We start from the raw sequence: 21,487 nt of genomic DNA on the forward strand, positions 1-21,487 counted from the left end.
ACATCTACATCTTTTTAACTTACGTTATATACTTTTAAATAAACCTTACATCTGACTTTTGACGATTTTCTGTTGTGTTTTGTTTTTCTTTTTTACCACTGAAACCCCTGTGACCGGAGTAGTAGTTTGTTCCTCGAGCCTGGACGATGGCAGAGGTTTGAGTTGAAGCTATCGGAGCTTTTTTTTGACAGCCGGGGCGACTTTTCCCTCAACACACTGACACTGGTCAAGGTAACATGACATTTGTATGCAGTGAGCGGTCCTGTTCGTGGTGCGGGTGTGTGTCACGGTGTCGGAGAGGTTTAATGGGATCAGATATTGGCTGAAGGATGACCTGGTTTGCAGGCGCTCGGAGGCTAAACGCTCGGCTAAGTTGGGGGAGTTACTCAGCAACACGGCTCCGAGTCACGGGCACTGCAGGAGCGCGACTCGAACACGACCATGTAGGCCTTCATGTTCATTTTCAACCCTTAAAGTGCGAAGCTTTTCCACATTTCCGGGTTTTAATAGGTAAAAAACAACAACAACCGAGCGGCAGAGGGTGTCCAAGCTAAGCTATGTAGCTAACTAGCCGGGGCCTGTGTACTAGCGGAGTCGCATAACGTAAATCTGCGCCCGCTGTCGTAAAGCGTCACACACTCATCTTCACCGCTCATATAACGTCTCTGTCTGTAATGTAAACTTGATCCATGCGTTTTTAGACACTGTTACACTTTTACTAATGTAACATCAGCTTTATATCGGGCTTTTTTTTTCGCCCATGTTGCTGAAATCCAAAGTTTCACTGCTCAACCACTGAACATCAATACCATGGTCTATCAGATGACAAGGAGCACATGGATCCAAAATTGGGCATCTCAATTCTAGGAAAATGACCAGCAATTTTAGATGATTCATCCTGTACTACTCATGTCTTTGTCCAATCAAATGCGCTCTAAAACGAATATGTCCCGCCCTCTAAAGTAGGAGCTGGTTGGCAGGAAATGTGGTGAGATGTTAGATCTTAGAACAAACCGTTCTCCGGCGAAATAGTTTGTTTTCAAACTATGGGTTTGGGCGAGGTGGAAGGTTTTTACCTGGCGGACACTTTTCCAATGTCGAGGAGAACTCTTCGGGGGTTCCTCCGTCAGTACGAGAAGGTCAGATGCTTCTTGGTAAGGGCTCTGAAGCTCCTCTAGTCTGTGCTGCTCAACCGATGACTTTTCAAATGAATTTCTCTCTCATATGCCATTTTGTTGTTCTTGAATGTTTTTTGTGTAAAAGGCAGCGTTGAGAAATCCCGTATAAATCTCGCCGTCAGTCTGTCGTCTCGTTTCAAAAGGAAATACACCAACAGTGGAAATCAATTAGCACACATTTCATGGGGACTTTACACTGAGTGGCATCGGCATCACGTGTAGTTTTTGCTTGGATTAAAAAATGTTGACGTTTTCATTTTAATAAATAATCTTCGTTTTTTGTCACATATTTAGTGGCTGCCGTGTGAGAAATCATCTTTCCTTTTTCTAGCAGTTTGCAGTGGAAGCTGCAGGATGTCCTTAAAGCCACGGGTGGTGGATTTTGATGAGACCTGGAACAAACTGCTCACCACCATCAAGGCGGTGGTGATGCTGGATTATGTAGAGAGAGCCACGTGGAACGACCGCTTCTCGTATCCTTCCACAGCTTGAATTATAAGTATACCTTTTTATTTACCCATTCTCTATTAAAAGAGAATACATTGGACCTGAGAGAACACCACTTCAACTACACTATATTGCCAAAAGTTTGCGGACACCTGGTCATAAATATGATTTGTGCTTTTTGAGCATCACATTCCACATTGGTGTGACAGAGGCAGATGTAGAGGACAGGGGGTTGTGGAGACGGATGATCCGCTGTGGCGACCCCTAATGGGAGAAGCCGAAAGAAGAAGAAGAGCATCACATTCCACTTGATTTTGGAGTGTGCTTATACATATTTGTGTTCTTCAGCCACAAGAGTGTTAATAAAGTCAGGTACTGATGAAGTTAAAGTGAGAAGGTCTGGGGTGCAGTCAGTGTACCAATTCATCCCAAAGGTGTTCAGTAGGGTTGAGATCAGAGCTCTATAGCAGGAGATATCTTCTACTCCGAACGATCTAAAACAGATCTTCATGGAGCTTGCTTTGTGCTTTGTGTCATGCTGGAACACATTTGGGTTTCCAAGTTCAAGTGAATGCAAATATTTTATTTTATTTTATTTTATTTTTTATTGAGTGCCTCCAGTTTTGTGGTAACAGTTTGGAGAAGAACCACACATGACAGGAAAAGTCTGGTGTCCCAATACTTTTGGAAATATAGTGCATAATTAAAGAATCTTCGAATTGAGTCAATAAAGGTGCAAAATGCACGAGTATGTAAAGTAACTTTAAGAACGGCAAACTTTTAAAACACCGGAGCAGTTTATTCATCTGATCATTTATTTAAAGACAGGAGCACTTTCCCTAATGAAACCAATGGGGGATTAGAGCTTACTTTTTTAAATATGGTAATTTTTTAAATATTTTTGAAAAATGCACCTCATACATAAATGTGGTACAAATGTCCTGATTATCTTCCCTTTGGACATTATAAGCGAGTTTCTTTTTTTTTTTTTTTTTTTTTCTGTCAGATCCAAAAATATGTCTGACTGTGGTTATGACAGCATTGCACCAAACCTAATAAGTTCGTTTAACTCTTGTCTGTCTGTTTGAACACAATTGTTACCTCAATTCATGTCACCTTGGAGGTTTTGTTGTGTGGTTCTTGGGAACTATTTGGAGCAAATCGTACAAATCGTTTTCGAATCCAAAGCTTCTTTAACCCCAAATGTCTCAGTGATATTTACGCATTGTGTGTCGCGTACCCTGAACCCTTGGGTGAACGGCTGTACACAGAGACAAAAGTGTTTCTGGAAAACCATGTCCGTCAACTGTATAAGGTAAGAACCAAGCTTCGACTCCAGCGCGACGCCTGTAGTCTGTATGTTTTCCTTTTCGTCTGTTCCTAGAGGACATTTATTACTACAAGACTGTTGAGAAGGCCATCATGCTGAAGCTGTCTCTCTTTTGCAGAAAGTGCTGGAGTCTGAGGAGAAAGTGCTGTTGATGTATCATAGATACTGGGAAGAGTACAGTAAGGGTGCTGACTACATGGACTGCTTATATCGGTGAGTAGACAGAGAGCTTTCCAAAATCTAACATGGAACTATAGATTTTTCATTTGTACACTGGGGTTTTTTTAATTGGGTAATTTGTTGCCACGGAAACAAAAGATTCTATCCTTCGGCCTACCGAAGATAAAAGCGGTCGGCCAATATTTCTGCCCAGACGCTTCATCTGTCGGCACACTGCATTGCTTTAATTGCACTTTCTCACATCACTGAAACGTAAAAAAGTAAAACTTCAAGTGAGCTTTACGTCGAAACACATTTTGGATAAAGGGTAAACCGTGTAAATGTTATCCTTGGCAAAAAGGTTTATCACGGTCAAGCTTTTAAGCTGTGAGTTCTTCTGCATCGACTCCCCTGGACCTCATTTCAATTACTGCTCATCAGTGGCTCATCGTTTCTCCGGAATTGCTTTCTGCCATTTACCTTCTCTCCGCTCTGTTTGACCAAGGTGTCGTTAGATGCTTGTGTTCATTTCCTGCTGTTTGTATACCCGTTTATTTTTTTTCCCCATTAGGTACCTCAACACACAGTTTATAAAGAAGAATAAACTGACTGAAGCAGATCTGCAGTATGGCTATGGGGGAGTTGATATGAATGAACCGCTGATGGAGATTGGAGAGGTACAAAACAAGAACATTCACTCCCCTCAATCACAAACAATTTTGTTTGCGTTTAAATCCTTGAAACACTTTTCAAAGAATGCAGATGTGACCTATAGTCCCAGATTTGTTGAAAGCTGAAGGACTTAAGATTTGGTAGGTTTCAGGAAATGTGGACTTTGTTGTAGACACGAGGTCATGCGTCTTGTATCTGGGTGAGATTTATGGTTTCTATATTGTGTTAAGCTCTTAACATCTGATGAACATCTTCCTGGCTGGTTCCTTGTTTCTGTTCTCAGCAAAACAATAATTTACCTGATAAGAAATCGCAGATTTCCCCCCCCAAAAGAGGTGTCGACTACAGGCATGATTAGAAGCACCTGTTTGGATGGTTTAAATAGCAGTGTGCCTGGTGGCAGATGTATTACTTACCGCTGTGGTCTACAGAACAGTAAGGGATTGAGAAGTACATGAAAAAGAAGGAATAAATGCATTCAGTGAGCACTTTATTATGAGCACCTACCCCATTTAATCAGCCAGTTGTGTGGCAGCAGTGCCATGCATAAAATCATGCATATACGGGCCTGAAGCTCCAAGTGACGTTCATGTCAACCATTAGAATGGAGAAAAACACAGAAACGCTGTGTTGTTGTGTTCTACAATGGCAAAAGATCACATCAGGCTCCAGGTGATGATGCACTGGGAACAGGTTCACATAAACTGGACAGGCGAAGACTACATGAAGGTATCCTGGTCTGAAGAATCTGTCAGCAGTCCATGCTGGTGTAGTGGGGGCGGTGTAATGGTGTGGGGAGTGTTTTCTCTACACACTCTGGGCCTGTTCATGCAACAATTGTAGCTTGAAAGACACAGCTTTTTTTTGAGTATTGATGCGGACTATGTGCATTTCTTCATTGCCACAATTTACTCATTGATGGTTTGTTCCAGCATGATAACACACCAAAAGTTGTATCAAATTGCTTTCATGAACTCAACAATGAGTTCAGTGTTCTTCAGTTGCCTTCCTTGGATGTGGCAAAACAGTAATCACGTGTGTAACTAATCAATATTGAGGCGGTTTTAAAAGCAAAGGAAGACCCGACCCAGTATTAGTATACTGTTTATAATTAAAGTGATCAGTGAGTGTATATGGATGTGTTATGCCTTGTATATGCAATAGGAGGACTAGAGGTTGCCACGTGCAGCATTGACGTTTGAAAGAAGACCTGTTTCTAACACAGTGAAGTCTAGATTCTGATCAAACTAATTCATTTTCTATTACAGCCGCAAATCCCTGGTCTATATTAAGGCTCACAGTCCAATCTTTTTATATCATTTTTATATAATAGCTGAATCTCAGGGAGACGTGTAGCATTTTAGGAAGGAATATCCTGCGTCAAGTTTATTTCTATAGCGCTTTTCACAACAGACATTGTCTCAAAGCAGCTTTACAGAATTTAACGGTTAAGGTGAACGATGTGTGTTTATACCTAATGAGCAGCCATGGCGACTGTGGCAAGGAAAAACTTAATGTTATGAGAAAGAAACCTTGAGAGGAACCAGATTCATTTGGGTGATATCAAGTTTGTACCTAATTGGAAGCAGCAACTTTAGATTTTACCACAGGAAATCATTCAGGACAGAGGGCTTTTTTTGGATTATTAACACGACAAGCCGCATGTTGTTAAAAAGGGGGGGGGGGGGGGGGGGGGCTGATGATTGACCATCACACCACCCTGTCATTAAAGTGATAGCTCAGTAATTATTCATTGAACTTCTTATTGGGGTAGTGGGGTGGTGGTAGCTTAGTGTTTAAGGCACTGGACCTTGAATGAGAAGGTCATGACTCCCGGGCCCCTGAGCAAGGCCCTTAACCACATAGCTGCTCAGTTGTATAAATGTGATAATTGTAAGTCTGGAAGTCGCTCTTTCGTCCTCAACTGCTTTGTTGTAAAATGATAAATGAATTATTTTCCTTAAACAGCACATTACCCAGTGTTTTATTTTATAACATGTATCTCAAATCCCCTGAAGCGTTTTTTTGAGCAGTGTGTTTATTGCCATCTTGCTGTTTATACTATATTTTTTTTCCAAATAATATAAGGCACCTGGTGTAAGCCCGTTCTCAGCATACGATTGTGCTCGTTTAATTTCCAGCTCGCTCTCGATATGTGGAGAAAGCTGATGATTGAGCCTCTTCAAGCCATGCTAATCCGAATGCTTCTGAAAGAAATCAAAAAGTAGGTCAATATCAACCTTCTGTGTTTTACTTATAAGATAATATCATCCGTACCCTTTTTTTTTTCTCCATATTATGCACTGATTTATTTTTATTCTGAACAAGTCTTATTCCTGTAATACTGAGTTTGGTTGAATCGTTCCTAGTGATCGGTGTGGGGAGAATCCCAATCAGAAAGTAATCCATGGGGTTATCAACTCCTTTGTTCATGTTGAACAGTACAAGAAAAAGTTTCCTCTAAAGGTGAGTGGTGATGAAATAACTCTTGTATCATGAGCAGGTTTCATAAACATTCTACATGTTTTCTGTGTGGAGCTGTTTACAGAATTACGCCCTCACAGGCTATAAAAGATAAATAAATCTCAACTTCCTTTTTCCCATAAAGCTGCATAGCATCGTAACTCAAACAAAAACTGAAAGTATCTCCACAGATGACTCATATGTGACCCATCTCCTCTGATGCTGTGTTTTTAGTTTTATCAGGAGATTTTTGAAGGGCCATTTCTGACCAAAACTGGCGAGTATTACACACAGGAAGCCTCCAACCTACTGCAAGAGTCCAACTGCTCTCAGTATATGGAAAAGGTATTACTATGAGCCTTACCTTCATGTTCAAGGGTGGACAGTGTTTTGAGAATATAGTAAAGTCAAAGCTTAGATACTTGATGTAATATTTATAATCCCGTTTGTTTAACTGTTGTTCTTTTGTTCATCTCGTTTGTCTAAAGGTTTTAGGGCGTTTGAAAGACGAAGAGGTCCGATGTCGGAAGTATTTGCATCCAAGCTCCTATGCCAAAGTGATCCATGAATGCCAGCAGAGGATGGTGGCTGACCACCTGCAGTTCCTGCATGGAGAGTGCCAGAACATTGTCAGACAAGAAAAAAGAGATGGTATGTACTGTTTAATTCCCACACCCCCATCCCATCCACTAGCAAATGGCATGTTTAATTTTAGATCGGAAAGACTCGCGTCAGTGAGTATATGCGTAGATGATTACGCTTATTTTTTTAATACATAAATAATGTCTGTAGAGGTTTTTGCAGTGTCAGCACAAAAAGTCGTAAAATGAAAACTAAATGCGTGTCATCTGATAAAATTTCCTCCTCCCTCAGCAAATGAGAGCCATGTCTGTCTGAAAAGTTGTTTGGGGGATTTTATTAATTTTTCACCCCTGCTGTTCTAATGAAACTACACCATACGGCCAAAAGTTTGTGGACCATCCCATCTATTTATTTATTTTTATTCCTAAAAAAAAATCGGAAAGCATATTCGGAAATATCCTGTTATGTGTTCTGTTCTATTGCATTTTCCAATCGCTAGAACCAGCAGGTCCGAACCTGTTCCATCATCATAATGTCCTTATTCCCGAAATGAGCTCTGTGAAGATAAAGGAGTGAAAGTACATGAGTGCTCAGCATAGAACCCTGGCTTTAACCTCACTTGTAGCTGAATGATTGCAAATCCCTTCAAAACTACACTCTGAAATCTAGTGGAAAGGAAAAGTGGAGCTTCTTATAACAGCAGGGACGAGACAAAATCTGAAAATGAAAATGTCTGCAAGCACATAAATATGTCACGGTCAGGTGTGCACAAACTTTCAAGCTTCTTCTTTTTTTTTTTCGACTGCTCCCTCTAGGGGTCGCCACAGCGCATCATCTGTCTCCATACTAACCTTTCCTCTACATCTGCCTCTTTCAAATTAACTACCTGCATGTCTTCCCTCACCACATCCATAAACCATGTAGGTTATTTCAAGCAAGTTTTAATATGAAATTGTTTTCTGATTTGTCTACGTGCCCAATTTATTTAGCAGGTTTAAGCACTTTATTTATTTATATAGGAATTACTCGAAGTACTAATTATGACCACTCATGTTGTTGTTTTTTTTGTCACTGAATTAGTATTTTGCATCTTCTTCAGTGAGGTAAATCACAAAACAAGCCACGTCTGTGGTTGCATACATTCAGTACAAGTACAGTACATTCTGGGAACGCATTAATGGCATTACATGTTAGTCGAGACAGCCTCTTAAAAATAGACCCTAGATGTTGGTAGCAACAGTTAGTTATAAGGGAAACAGAGAGTGAGATGGTTTTCAGTATATTATAAGAGATCTTAATATATTATTAAGAGACTTTACAGTTTGATCCCTGTAGTTTGTTTGTAGCTATCTCACCCCCCATATATATAATATATAGTTGAAAGTTTATCTCGAGTGTTGAATCTTTCATTTGTCATAAAATAAGAAGGAGTCTACACCTGGCCACATCTGAGTTTCATGTCTAAGCGTCCAATTACTTTTTTTAATTTACAAATAAATTAATAAAATAATAATGGCTGTACTATAATAAGATTTTTTTTATGCAATGTATCTATTCAATTTTCATTCCGGTGGTGCTCAGTGTAAAAAGTACGAATATTGCGCATAATATTGTGAATATTACGTCGTTGTCTGAATATTTATGGACCCGGCGCTATAAGATTCTAGTCGTTATCGAGGTTTTCTTATACTCTACTGCTCTTCGTGTCTGAAGCACACTTTGTTGTTAGTAAAAGCAAAAGTGTCCATGCAAACATTTGTGCGATTTTGTTGTGTGAAAAAGACTCCAAACAGTGTGACGTGCAGGAACCTAAACACGTCTCATTGTTTGACGTAACTTGTGCGTTTTTCAGACATGGCGAACATGTACACACTGCTGCGCGCAGTCGCCAGCGGCTTACCTCACATGATCCAGGAGCTGCAGGTGCACATCCGTGACGAGGGGCTTCGAGCCACCAGTAACCTCTCTCAGGAAAACGTGAGTGTATGTAGGTGTACGCGTTCGCAGAAATGGATGCATGTGAATGTTTTTCTGAATGCATATACAGAACCGGGTTTTTCCCACTGATTAGATGACTGAATAAAGGCTTTGCTTCACCGCAATTATCTGATTTACTGGAAGGAGATGATGGACCTGTTTGGACAATTTCTTTTCTGCAAATTTAGATTGCTGTCAAAAATGTTCATTATTTCTCCAGTTATTATTTTTTTACTGCAAATCTAGTAAATAGATGAAATAGATTATATATTTTTTTTACTTCCTGTAAAAAAGTTTAGTTATGGCCATATGGCTATTAGACACGACAAAATGAGTATTACATTTTAATTGTAATGAATAAACAATGACGCATCTGATTGTTTTTAGTTTCCTGTTACCATGTGCTGAAATAGATCTCTCGTTCCTTTTGTTGCTGCAGATGCCAACTCAGTTTGTGGAGTCCGTGTTGGAGGTTCATAGTAAATTTGTCCAGCTGATTAACACGGTGCTAAATGGGGACCAGCACTTCATGAGTGCACTTGACAAGGTATACAACCTCCTTTTACAAGATTCACATTAAATTGGAAGCGTTTATGAAAGATTGCAGCCCCTTTTTTTTTTTTTTATATATCGGCACATAGAAAGCTTATAGACTTGCAAACTAGTATATTTAGGATCGGGCTTAATATTAATATTCATGGTTCTTTTTTATTTTTTATTTTTATTTCAAACAAGAGTCAAAACAACAATCATTTTTCTGCATAACTCCATTTCATTCAGTGGAAGTGTTCCAGTGCATAATGTGTATCTATATACTTTTAGATACACATACTATACTTTAGAAAGATAGATGGATGGATGGATGGATGGATGGATGGATGGATGGATATTGATTGATTGATTGATTGATTGATTGATTGATTATACCAGTAGATGGCATCAGTGTGTCAGAAAAATGGGATTTATTCAGCTGCATATTTTATAATATATATTATAATATAATTGTTAAATAATATAAAATTATTGGAAATCTATAGGAGACATGAATTTATTAACAAGGTGTTAGCAAGTTTATAAAATGTGTTAAATTGTCTGAAATGACAGTTGTCATCAAACTCAAATTGTTAGAAAATTATTACAATTTCGTTCCTATAGTCTGGTGTTCAGCACTGACTCCAATGAAGAATTAGAAAAAAGTTATAACATTTGAAGTGATATAATACAGTAACCTACCGTTTATCGCCGTGGTTAAAAACTATTCCATATAAGATTTTAAGTCATGCTATCCACGACAGACTGGGAAAATCAGCATAACTAATTAGCGGTAAAGTGGTGGATATACCACTTTTCTTTTTATTTATTTCTAAACAATAAACTTCATGATATTTTTTCAAGAGTCTAGAAGCTGTTATTGTCATTTTAACCATATATAGCTGACGCAGTCCACAGTGAAATGAGACAACGTTCCTCCTGAACCCTGATAAAACACAGGGATAAGGACTAGTAAGTGTCCTCGCCACATAAAGTGCATGTGTGCAACCTGGTGCAAACAGTGCAAAGACAACACAAGACAGTGCAAGACAATACAGGACAGTGCAAGACAAATACACAAAATTCAAAACAAAATATAGCTCCGCCAATAAACCTTTTGTACAGAGACAAAGTGAACAATAACAAAAATGTAAACACAGTAGCAAAAATGTAAACAAAATGTTGTCGTGCAAAAAGCAAATGGCAGCAATCCAGAAAAGATGTGCAAAAACGGCACGTAAACGGTTTATGGTAATGAAATGATGTAATATGAGTGGTAGTGAAGACATGGGTGTGCGAAGTGAGTACGAGTATTTTTTAGACTTCCCAAAAATTGTATGCCAATCATTTAAAAGAAATCTTTAAATTATTAACTGATGATTAATCAATGTACTTTTTTTTTAAGGCTTTGACATCAGTAGTAAACTACAGAGAGCCGAAATCCATTTGTAAAGCACCTGAACTGGTGAGTGAGGTTTTTTTTTTTTGTCATTGTACTCCAGTGCATTGTGATTCATTTAAACGTACAACTTGTTCTGCATTGTTACACAACCGGTATTTGGATGCCATGTCTGATTCCTTGTTCTGTGCATTACAGCTTGCTAAATACTGTGACAATCTGCTGAAGAAGTCGGCAAAGGGAATGACCGAGAACGAGGTGGAGGATAAACTTACCAGCTTCATCACTGTCTTCAAGTACATTGACGACAAAGACGTCTTTCAAAAGGTAATCTCAACAGGAAAGAAGCCTCGGAGCACAAACTAAGCGATTCTTTTGTCGTTGTTTAACACTTCTGGTGTTTGGAAATGTTGTCTGTCCTAGTGGTGGTTTAAATCTGAGATTCTCAAACCGCTTTAATTGTTGGGAAAAAAATATATATAAAATTGTTAAGTAGTGTTTCGGATATTCGTGTCATAGAGTTTTATCAGGAAGAGCATAATACCGTTTGATAATGGAAAATTGTGAATCCCACCACAGTAGATTTAAAAAATAAATAAATAAACAGACCCTTGGACCCAACTTTAAAAACCCTTGTTATTAGTTACAATAAATTGTCTACCAGTAGATATTGTATTGTGTATATATTGCAATTGAGCACAACGACAAAGGTATCTAATGTAAATAAAATGGTAAAATTTTACTGCTGGACCCCACTGTATACTCTATATTGTTAGGATATAAGTTGTCTCACTTTTTATCCCTGTTTGTGTCTTTTAGTTTTATGCCAGAATGCTTGCTAAGAGGTTAATACATGGCCTTTCATTATCCATGGACTCTGAGGAAGCCATGATTAACAAACTGAAGGTAAGTCCAAAGTGTCTCGTTTTGTCTTAAAATCCTGCAATCAAAGTCGCTCTAAAATAAAGTCCACACTATAGAGTGACTCAACTGGGATAATAACTACCCCCCTGACCCCTCCCTCTGTTCTCTCGCCACACATCGGCTCTGTCATTACGCCCAAGCGGTTGCAGAAATGAAGGGCTTTTTCACTTGACAAGTGTGCAAACTGTGCCCCTTGTTTTTCATTTCTTTTTTCTTTCTTTTTTTCCCCCTGTCCTCTGGTTCCGCAGCAAGCATGCGGCTATGAGTTCACGAGCAAACTGCACAGAATGTACACAGACATGAGCGTCAGTGCCGACCTCAACAACAAGTTCAACAACTTTATTAAAACCCAGGAGACCGTAGTGGATCTGGGAATCAGCTTTCAGATCTACGTGCTACAGGTGAGACTTTTTCCGAGAGATGGCATACACAAAAATGTAGAGATGGAGGAAACGCTAGTGCTTAACTCTGTTCTTGAAGCATAAAGAACCAGTGATTTCACATTCAATATCCTAAACATGTCCTAACCAGCTAGTTTCACTCAAGTGTCCCTGTTTTGGGAGACATGAGAAGATTGTATGAAGGAAGTAAGGGTGTGTGTGTGTGTGTGTGTGTGTGTGTGTGTGTGTGTGTGTGTGTGTTGCAGGCGGGTGCATGGCCTCTGACACAGGTTCCTTCATCGACTTTTGCTATCCCTCAGGAACTCGAGAAGAGTGTACAAATGGTGAGTTACCATGTCCCAGAGACAGGCAGCAGCAAAAGCAATGCAGAGTTGCAGAAGAATAAATCAAGCTGTAGAAATTAAAAATAAATCCTGCAAAAACATCATAGTCTTGAAATACTTGGAAAGAATTTATGCGACAAGCAGCATTCAGCCTGAAAGTAAAGTTTTCTGAAGTTTTTAGGAACAACATTATTAAATGACACTCAAATTGAAAAGCTTCAGACATTAGCAGAGCCAAAGACCTTGTCAGTACTGTTGGTTTGATCATTTGTAGGTAATAAGTTTATGGAAGCACAAACCTGTATAGGTGAGATACAAGATTTCACAGTTTCACAAAAAAAAAGGGAGGAGATTTTAAAGAGTCCAGCAGACTTTAGAAAGGAGTTGCAGGACAACCAGAAAGCAGCTGGAATAGTTACACAGAGAGAGATGAAAAGCAAAGAAGTGCCTTTGAAGTTATATTCAAAAGCACACACATTTTTTGTGGAAATATGAAGTGGAAATATATAGTACATAAATATGAATAATAAAATAAAAAAAATTATAAAACATATCTTGTGAATCCATGAAATGAGGGAACATAAATATTCTAAGAATGATTCAACATTGTACTACAATTTGAACAGTGTTAAAGCTAAAGATCCTATTAAATGTTTATGGCACAGATATCGCACAGGTGTTGGATCATTTGTGCACCGCACATATCTTTTAGAATTCAAATACTAAAAATATAGAAAGAAAAATAAAAAATAAAAAATATTTTTTCTCTCATTTAGGACACTTTCCAAATATATATCCCATTAAATCTCTTGTGTTTTTCTTGGGTCATTAATGAATTACTAAATTAATGAATATTGGCCTCTGGTTTATTACCACAGGAAATCAGGTTCACAGTAATTAAGACAACAGCGTTTTTCCATAATTACTGTTAATAAAAAAATATTATGAATAAACAGTTAAAAAAAGATATTCTGAAATGTAATGACTAGATGTAAGACTAGCTGTGTAGATAAAATGTAGAAATGTACCTCTCACTTTGGGTCTGTTTTATATAAAATAATTCAGATTGCTTTCTCTGGAAAATCTGTAACGAAACTGCACTCGATTTGATTTCGTTAGTAAATGCTGAAAGATTTGGGAACGATGGTATGTGGTGAACTTTAGCTTTGTTTCCGTTGACTGAAATTCGTCGAATCAGTTGGTCTTATATAATACACTTTGCAGAGCATGATCTTGATTTGCCGATGTCTCTTTCTCTTTAGTTTGAGCTGTTTTATAACCAGAATTTCAGCGGGAGAAAGCTCACCTGGCTACACTATCTCTGCACAGGTACAGTGCCTTTACACACACACAGGACATAATTATTGTTATAATAATTAACACAGGCATTTAAGCTTCCATCGGGTGAACAGCACACCTCAACAATAGTGACATTTACATTTATGGTGTTTGGCAAATGCTCTCATTCAGAGTGACTTACAGTTTTCTCCTTTATAAAACTGAGCAGTTAGGGGGTTAAGGGCTTTGCTCAAGCAGTGGCAGCGGGAATGATAAAACTGTAATGAATGGACATTCGGTGCCACTCAAATGGGTTCCATTTGCATGCTTCATCATGCCTTTCCTCATGAGTTTTTTTCCTTGACACCGTCATCACTGGCTCGCTCATTAGGGATCAACTTATAGGCACTAAACTTTACTTGCTCTTGTATATTTACTATTGCTTTTTAATGAAGAAAAAGTACTTCTTATCCGATTAAACGATGAACTAATCGGTAGAATAGCCGAATACTAAAATAATCGATAGCTACAGCCGTACACTAAACTTAAACACCGATCAGGCATTACATTATGACAACATGCCTAATATTGTGTCAGTCCTCTTTTGCTGCTGAAACAGTCCTGAGCTGTTGAGCATTAAACATTAAATTCTTCAGTTATTTGAGCTAGTTCTGTAATTTCTGATAAGAATATCTGTGAAAACTAAATTTTCTTACAATTATTTTAGTGCATTTAATTGCCATGTTACATCAAATGCAAAAACAAATATATAAATAAAAAAAATCATAAATAAAAATATGAACTATATATTCCAGATTACTTAAAAAAAAAAAAAAAAAAAAAAAAAAAAAAAAAAAGGTAAACGCACTTTGGGAACTTTGTCGTTTTCTTTGACCTGACTCCTATGGAAGGCTGTTTCCACTACCAAAAATAGTTTGCTTAATTCGGACATTTTTCTCACAATACTGACTATAAACATCCAACATTTCTGGTGCATTCACCGGTAATCATGTTGTCGGCTTGAAGTTTGAAGCTGTTAGTGTGTGAACGAGGCTCCTCTGCTTCATCTGTCTTGTTCTGTCTCCTCCAGAGCTGACCGAGTCCTCTCCAGGATTCTTTTAATTGTTGCTCATTTAAATTTTCAATGTGTAAAGCTTTGTGGCACTACAGAGGGGGGGGACGCTGCCTGATTGGCAAAAAACAAAACAAAAAAAAAGTCGGAATTAGGCAAACTTTTTTTATGTGGCGGAAACAGTCTTCCATATGACTCTTCTCTCTCCTCGCTGTTTTTTCCCCATCCCTCCATTTTTTTATTCTGCTGCAGAGAGCTGCTTTTGGGACAAATGGAATTGATTCATGTTGTATTGTGAATCTTAAGTCTCAGTAATTTACAGCTTTAACTTCAGCTTTTTATCGAAATGTACTGTTCGTGTACGCAATGAGCGAAGGCTCTGAGGCTCCGTGCGATGTGAGGCCATGCAGGAAGTGTTTTGTGGTGTGTTTAATCAACACAGTTGTAGTGGTGTAATAATTGGAAACAGGTCAAACAAACCAATTAGCTGCTCTGGCTGCATTCGCCGGGTTCAGACGGTCACATTTGCCCGCCCTTTAATCGTCCAATTACCACACCAAGCCGCAGCAGTTTCTTTTTCTGTCTCTCTCGCACACACATCCACATCCAACCAGGTACACACACTGTAATATGTTGAGTAATCTCTTAAACACTCTGTTTGTTATTTAGTTATTTGTTGTGAAGTCTGCTATTCAGGCACTTTCCTCAGTTTCTTTGTAGAAATGCAAAACTATCCTATAACACGACGAGAGAAACACACGCACGCTGCTTAATCCTTTAACGATTCTCACGAGGTATTATGTGGGAGTTTTGTTGTTGTTCGAACAAGATTGGCCATGCACGGCAATCAAGTTGTCATTTCAGCGGAACGTCATTTCTGTGGAAACGTTCCTCTTTTTTTTTCTTTTTGTTGTTCATGTTGTTGACTCATTGTTTAGAAATGCAACAGAAGTTTAGCTGCACTGAATAAAAGTGATCGCATCATACAGAATTGCTCGAAGCGGTGCCACCACACTCGTAGAACACCATTTATTTTGGAAAAGCCCATCACCGACCTGTCAGATATGCAATCAGATACTAGTCTAATAATCCCTCTTTGTCGCTCTCTCTCTTTCACTCCGTCTGTCAGGTGAGGTGAAGATGAACTACTTATCCAAACCCTATGTCGCCATGGTTACCACCTACCAGATGGCGGTGCTGCTGGCCTTCAACAATGGCGAGACGGTGAGCTATAAAGAGCTGCAGGAGAGCACGCAGATGAACGAGAAGGAGCTGCAGAAAACCATCAAGTCCCTGCTGGATGTCAAGATGATTAACCATGACTCACAGAAAGTAAGACAGCAAGGAGGCTTCTTGAACTCTTGATTCAGATGCAGCATTCTGGCCCTTCTGGGAATGTTTTTTTTAACCCATAAGGATTTTCAGCTCTGCAACAGTACAAAGGAAGCCAATTTACTTGAGTTTAGTTTGAACTATTGTGGAACTTGCTGTAGGATCGTAAAGCACGAGTTTACATTGATGCTTTACGCTTCCAAGCGAGTCACGTAAACAACAGTGATTATACCCACGATATCTACCCAGGTTTGTCAGTGCTTCATGGCAGTTTAGATCTCTCAAACAGAACTCAGACAGCACATTCAGCTTCCAGAATTAAAGCACGTTCTCAGATCCATATCATAGACAAGATAAAGACACACACCAGGTTTAATAGTGATTTTATATGAACCTTTTTAAAAAAGGTAATATTAGCTGTTTCTGCTCTGCCGCTGGTCTGCTTTCTGACTGCTTGGTTGCTCATTTGAAACCTCGTGATTTTATTGCACTAAAGTGCATTTTAGATCATACACTAATATTGCTCAACATCCCTTCAAACTCCAAATCCGTGATCATAAATCTGGATTTGTTGCCCCTTTTTCTCACTGAACAGCTGCCTCTCTGCTGGAAAAGCGTTCCACTAGATTTCCACCTTGAAGGACTTTTTAAAGGACATTTAAGTTCTTTTAATCCCGTCTTGGCAAACCTTGTTTTTATTGACTTTTTATCATCCTTAAGCCCAGTGAAATGAAATGCCACTTAAAACGCACTCCTCTACCGTTGTGTGCTTGTAACTTTGGTGCAACGGTTTGGGGAAGAGACACATATGGGTGTGTAAAGATTGTGTCCAAATACTTTTGATCCTAGTGCATTTCTTTGAGTCTGTGGTGTACGAGGTGGTATCAAAAGGTTTCAAGACTAGCGCGCCACAGATACGGTCGCTTTGCCAAATGTCCTCTCGCACGTGCCGTAAAACCTGCCGGTAGGACTCGCTATCGACTGTCTGGCTCCCGAAATTCTTAACGCACAATGCGGCGAATATCAGAAAAGACGATGAGCATGCTCTTAGTCCAGCTGCGAACAAGCCTCGCCTTTTCGGTCGTGCAGTTGACGGGCTCTTCCACTAAGAAGACTATTTCTCTGGGTCGTACACGTTCCTTCTGTTCCTGGGTAAGCAGCCTGGGGACGAACTTGGCAGCAGCACAGCACATGTTCAAATCACACATTGTTCAAACTGAGATATATATATTTCTCAGTTTGAGCAATGTGTGATTTGCACAAGTTGCTGAACGGTTTCAGCATTTTCTGTAGTTGACCCCGTTAAAGTCCTTCCTAATCTTTCGTTGTCTTTTCGTGATGATCTTTCGTTCTTGAAGCACGCGTGCCACTCAAAACACCTCAAACGACTCGGTGCAGCATCGCCGTAAACTTGCAGAATCATGTCAAACGTCCCTGTGGCAGATTTGCCCAGCATTTTGTTCTAACTTGCTGTCCATGATGAAATAGCAGACGTGGTAACGCACGTGGTCGGAATAGCACCAGTTGCACAGCTCCCGATGTACACAGGACTTTTGGCACACCGATTTATAAAGGTCGGTGCTCCCTGTGACTGTGTTTGCGGCCTTGTGCTGCCATCTGTTGGCGTGTTACAAAACTAGTCTCGAAACCTTTTGCTACCGCCTCATATACAGAGTAGCTTTCTCAATTAGTTCTGTCTATTAGCTAGAAACATGGTTTGTCACCAAGCACTACACAGAATCAGATAAAGAATTTAAAATGTTTGCATTTAATGAAAGGTTGCGATTATGTTGAAATTTTATTTGCCTTTAAAAAATGAATGTAAAACAAAAGTTTTTTTTTCTTTTCTTTCATTGTACTTTTCATCATTGGTCAAGCGTTCGTTTAGTGCTTGTATGACTGCTCACGTTCGAAAAAATAATACAGCTGTTGATAATGAGGCTGAAAATTGCGTGTTAATCTTACACTCTTGTCTCGTGTTTTCAGGAGGAACTTGAGGTCGAATCGACTTTTTCGTTAAATATGAGTTTCACTAGTAAAAGAACCAAGTTTAAGATCACCACCTCGATGCAGCGGGACACCCCACAGGTACACCAGAGTTCACTGCACTAACACACTTGTCCTAATGCTTGTGTCTGTCATATTGAACTTGTATGACTGGACGTGTGTGTGTAGGAGGTGGAGCAGACGAGGAGTGCTGTGGATGAAGACAGGAAAATGTATTTACAGGCTGCTATAGTGAGGATCATGAAAGCCAGGAAAATCCTGAGACACAATGCACTTATACAAGAAGTGAGTCACTTGTTTTTTTTACTGTGTGTGTGTGTGACAATGTAGAGTCTTAGCAAGTGTGGAGGGTTGAAAAAAAAAAATGAGGAATATAAAGTCAGAATATGATGCATGATGTAAACACTTGGTATCAGTGGTGAACAAAGTACACAAACCATGTTCTTCAGTCAATATAGAGATACACTTCTTTTAAATTAAAAGTGCTCCCTTTAAACTTTTCACTTCAGCAGAGTACAAAAGTATTTGCCTTCAAATGCACTTGGGTATCCAAAGTACTATGATTTATTATGGCTGTAATGTTTCTATTATCATCAAGACTCTTTGCTTAATCAACTCAGTTTATGTGGGAAAAACATTTTTTACTTAACACACCGATCTATTAATAGAATTATATTAATGAGTCAAACACTGATTTCTCATGAACACATTCACTGGATTTTTTCTTTCTGTTAAAAAAATAAAAAAGAAAGAAAGAAAAAGGTGAAGCAATATAAAATTAAAAAATCTGAATTTGTATTATATTTTGCAGATGGCAAGTTGACAACCAGGCTTAAAAATCTAATACAACATCGTTTTGACAATTTTAGCTTAATAAATACACAGATATTTTGTTCATTAGTAAGGATATAAGCATCTAGAATAAATAATAGTTACTGTTGTAGCAGACAAACGTTATAAAAAGAGGACGAAACGGAGAAACGCCCCGAGATAACAGACTTAATAAATAAAAAAATAAATTGTATTGGGGTACAAATGCATGAGCATTTGCTGAAAACCTCAACGGTGACTAAAAGTGTGATCGTTTACTGCTGCTGTTATTTGCTCCTTCTTGATTTAGTGTTCGCACCGTTTTCATTGAATCCATCACTATGTCGCGAGCGAACTGATTACGCAACCTGATGCTCGCGAGTCACGACAGAACTGTGGTACTTCCATCCCACACAAACTCCGCTTTACATAACTTCGGGTACAGTTTTCCTCGTTCCCATGACTTGCGTTTTTATATAAAACACTCCCATGATTCGGATGACTCGGGATGCACAGTTTTCATGCTGCCGGTTGACCCTGTACAGTCCACCTAACGCTAACTCGTTAAACACTTAACACTTAAATACAAAGGAACAACTGATTTTGCAAAATGTAGTTGAGTAAAAAGACATATTTGACATGTAGTGAAGTAAAAAATCTCCCCAAATAGAGAGATTTCAGTACACTAATGAATCACCTTTACACCGTTACTGTCCACCACTGCTTTGGTACTGAATGTGTGTTAGTTAATGATGAAAAGTATTCTTTGTAAGCTCATTGTCATGTTATATTGCTTTCTACTCCCTCAAACACAACATATACGCATGAACTTTGATCCATGTGCAACCTGAGCACACCTCCAATTGTACAAATCCAGTGTTCACCCTCAAACTGATCTGTGCTTTTCACATGTTTGTCTATGCGTGGGTGTGTCTGTGTGCACACTCATATTTACACACATTTTTTAATAAGATGTGCGACACGACGAGGCATGCTGTTAATTAGTCAGCGTCGCAGTGGGGTATTGTGGCCTGACTCTAAGCCCGATTCTTTTTCATAACTGTAGATACCAAAGGGTGCTTTTTTAATAGTATTTATAAAAGATAATAGTTAAAAAAAAATTACAGTTGCATTTAATGTTGTGGTGCACCCACATCATTATATATCACATTCTGTGTGATGTAGCAGCTATAAACTGTGGTTCCTTCGTTCACCCTGCTTTGTGTCTGAAGTAAATTAATTAAGCCGGAAAATGTGAATCCTCTTCCCTGAGAACTTTCCCATGGTGAAAATCCGACCGATTGCGACACCCGAGCATGAAGACTCTTTACCATAAAAGCTAGAAAAAGCTTCACCACATCAACATTACTTCAAATACTTTTAATAAGCTGCTACAGAGAATTCCACACATTCCAACCAATCAGAATTAAGAATCCGAAAGAACAAAATGCTGATGACTTTTATTATAACAGCTGTGTCCTGTTTATTGTAACCCCCAGCGTTTTCTTTTATTTATACCTTTTTGTTTGTTTGTTTCTTCAAGGTGATCAACCAGTCCAAAGCCCGATTCAACCCCAGTATCAGCATGATAAAGAAGTGCATCGAAGTGCTTATCGACAAGCAGTACATCGAACGAAGCCAGACCTCTGCAGACGAGTACAGCTATGTGGCATAAAAGGAAAACAAACAAAAAAAAAAGAAAAGAAACCACTCGGCGGTCAAAAACGTAAACCATGTCTTTATTTTTGGCTGCAGCTGGCTCGGGCTGTCTCCCTGCAGGATGAAGTGGGGCCGTGTCTCCATCTGTGTAGAAGGAGGAGGGGGGTGGGGAAGAGCCTCTACATACCCAGGCAGTCATAAATACCCCCCGCCCCACCACCACCACCATCACCTCCACCTCCCTCCAGCCCCAAATCCTTTTCTGATTTTACGCAGTTTACATCACCAGTGCCACGCCCCGGTGCGTCAAATGAAAAAAGAAAAAAAAAGAGAAAAATGCCTATAGCTATTCAAGTGCAAACTGATATAAAAAATTTTTTTTGATTTTTAAACAATGTAACCATAACCAACAAATCCAGAGAGCGAGCGGACGTGTCAGAGTTTTTAAAAACGAATGTCTAAGGGAAAACCACCCATGCTTTTTCTTTTTTTTTTTTTTTCTTTTTTTTTTTTTTTTTTTTTTTTTTTTTTGTTCCTCACGTTTGCGGTTGTAGTGTTTTTTCTTCTTTTTTTAATGTATCAAAGTGAGAGGAAAAAAAGACTATTGTAATAAAACCATTATACTGATAATTGTATTTACCTTCAAAAAAAAACAAAAAAAAAAACACAAAATACTGCTGCTTGTCAAATAAACAAATGAAAACCAGATTGCTTGTGACGGCTGTGACGATATCAGTAAGGAAATAGTCTGGGAAGTGCTGTAATATTGACACAATCCTCTACAGAAAGGAAGTGCTCCCAGCAGGTTATGCTTTTCATCAGTCTGGAGGTAGTTTTCTGTTAAAAAAAAAAAATGTCTCACTTCAGGTCCAAACTCGGTTCCTCAGCCTGGCGTGTGCTACTTCTTGGCGTGAAGATCCTCTTCAAATAGGATCCATATGAG

At 38.9% G+C, this 21,487-nt stretch overlaps 2 protein-coding genes across 4 annotated transcripts in view; both read left to right on the forward strand.

The window, feature by feature from the left end:
• The window catches only part of cUnh18orf63 (chromosome Un C18orf63 homolog), a 72,753-nt gene extending 72,538 nt beyond the window's left edge, over window positions 1-215 (forward strand). Inside the window, exon 16 of the transcript XR_014534308.1 lies at window positions 123-215. The gene's annotated coding sequence lies outside the window, so the exon portion shown is untranslated. The remainder of the gene's footprint in view (window positions 1-122) is intronic.
• Window positions 92-20,881, forward strand: cul2 (cullin 2). 3 transcript variants are annotated; one of them, XM_083546075.1, is made up of 21 exons: window positions 92-231; window positions 1,510-1,651; window positions 2,838-2,940; window positions 3,074-3,168; window positions 3,686-3,791; window positions 5,928-6,010; window positions 6,156-6,252; window positions 6,484-6,594; window positions 6,738-6,900; window positions 8,684-8,808; window positions 9,248-9,355; window positions 10,745-10,804; window positions 10,937-11,065; window positions 11,558-11,644; window positions 11,911-12,063; window positions 12,309-12,386; window positions 13,649-13,715; window positions 15,866-16,068; window positions 18,055-18,156; window positions 18,244-18,360; window positions 20,429-20,881. In XM_083546075.1, exons 2-21 carry the CDS (start codon window positions 1,533-1,535, stop codon window positions 20,558-20,560), a joined length of 2,238 nt encoding a protein of 745 aa, XP_083402201.1. In that variant the 5' UTR covers window positions 92-231; window positions 1,510-1,532; the 3' UTR covers window positions 20,561-20,881. The 3 variants fall into 3 exon arrangements, with proteins under 3 accessions (XP_083402201.1, XP_083402202.1, XP_083402203.1); XM_083546076.1 differs by having other exon boundaries at window positions 96-231; window positions 1,513-1,651; XM_083546077.1 differs by having other exon boundaries at window positions 134-443.
• Window positions 20,882-21,487: the final 606 nt, after the last annotated feature.

The sequence above is a fragment of the Silurus aristotelis genome (genome assembly GCF_946808225.1).
Source record: "Silurus aristotelis genome assembly, chromosome: 1".
Taxonomy (NCBI): Eukaryota; Metazoa; Chordata; class Actinopteri; order Siluriformes; family Siluridae; genus Silurus; species Silurus aristotelis.

Bases quoted from the DNA above. Each gene is read 5' to 3' on its own strand.
- cul2 (XM_083546075.1), top strand. From the start codon at position 1,533: ATGTCCTTAAAGCCACGGGTGGTGGATTTTGATGAGACCTGGAACAAA. The intron at 3,169-3,685 runs GTGAGTAGACAG...TTTCCCCATTAG, and splicing joins TACATGGACTGCTTATATCG to GTACCTCAACACACAGTTTA. The intron at 11,066-11,557 runs GTAATCTCAACA...TGTGTCTTTTAG, and splicing joins ACAAAGACGTCTTTCAAAAG to TTTTATGCCAGAATGCTTGC.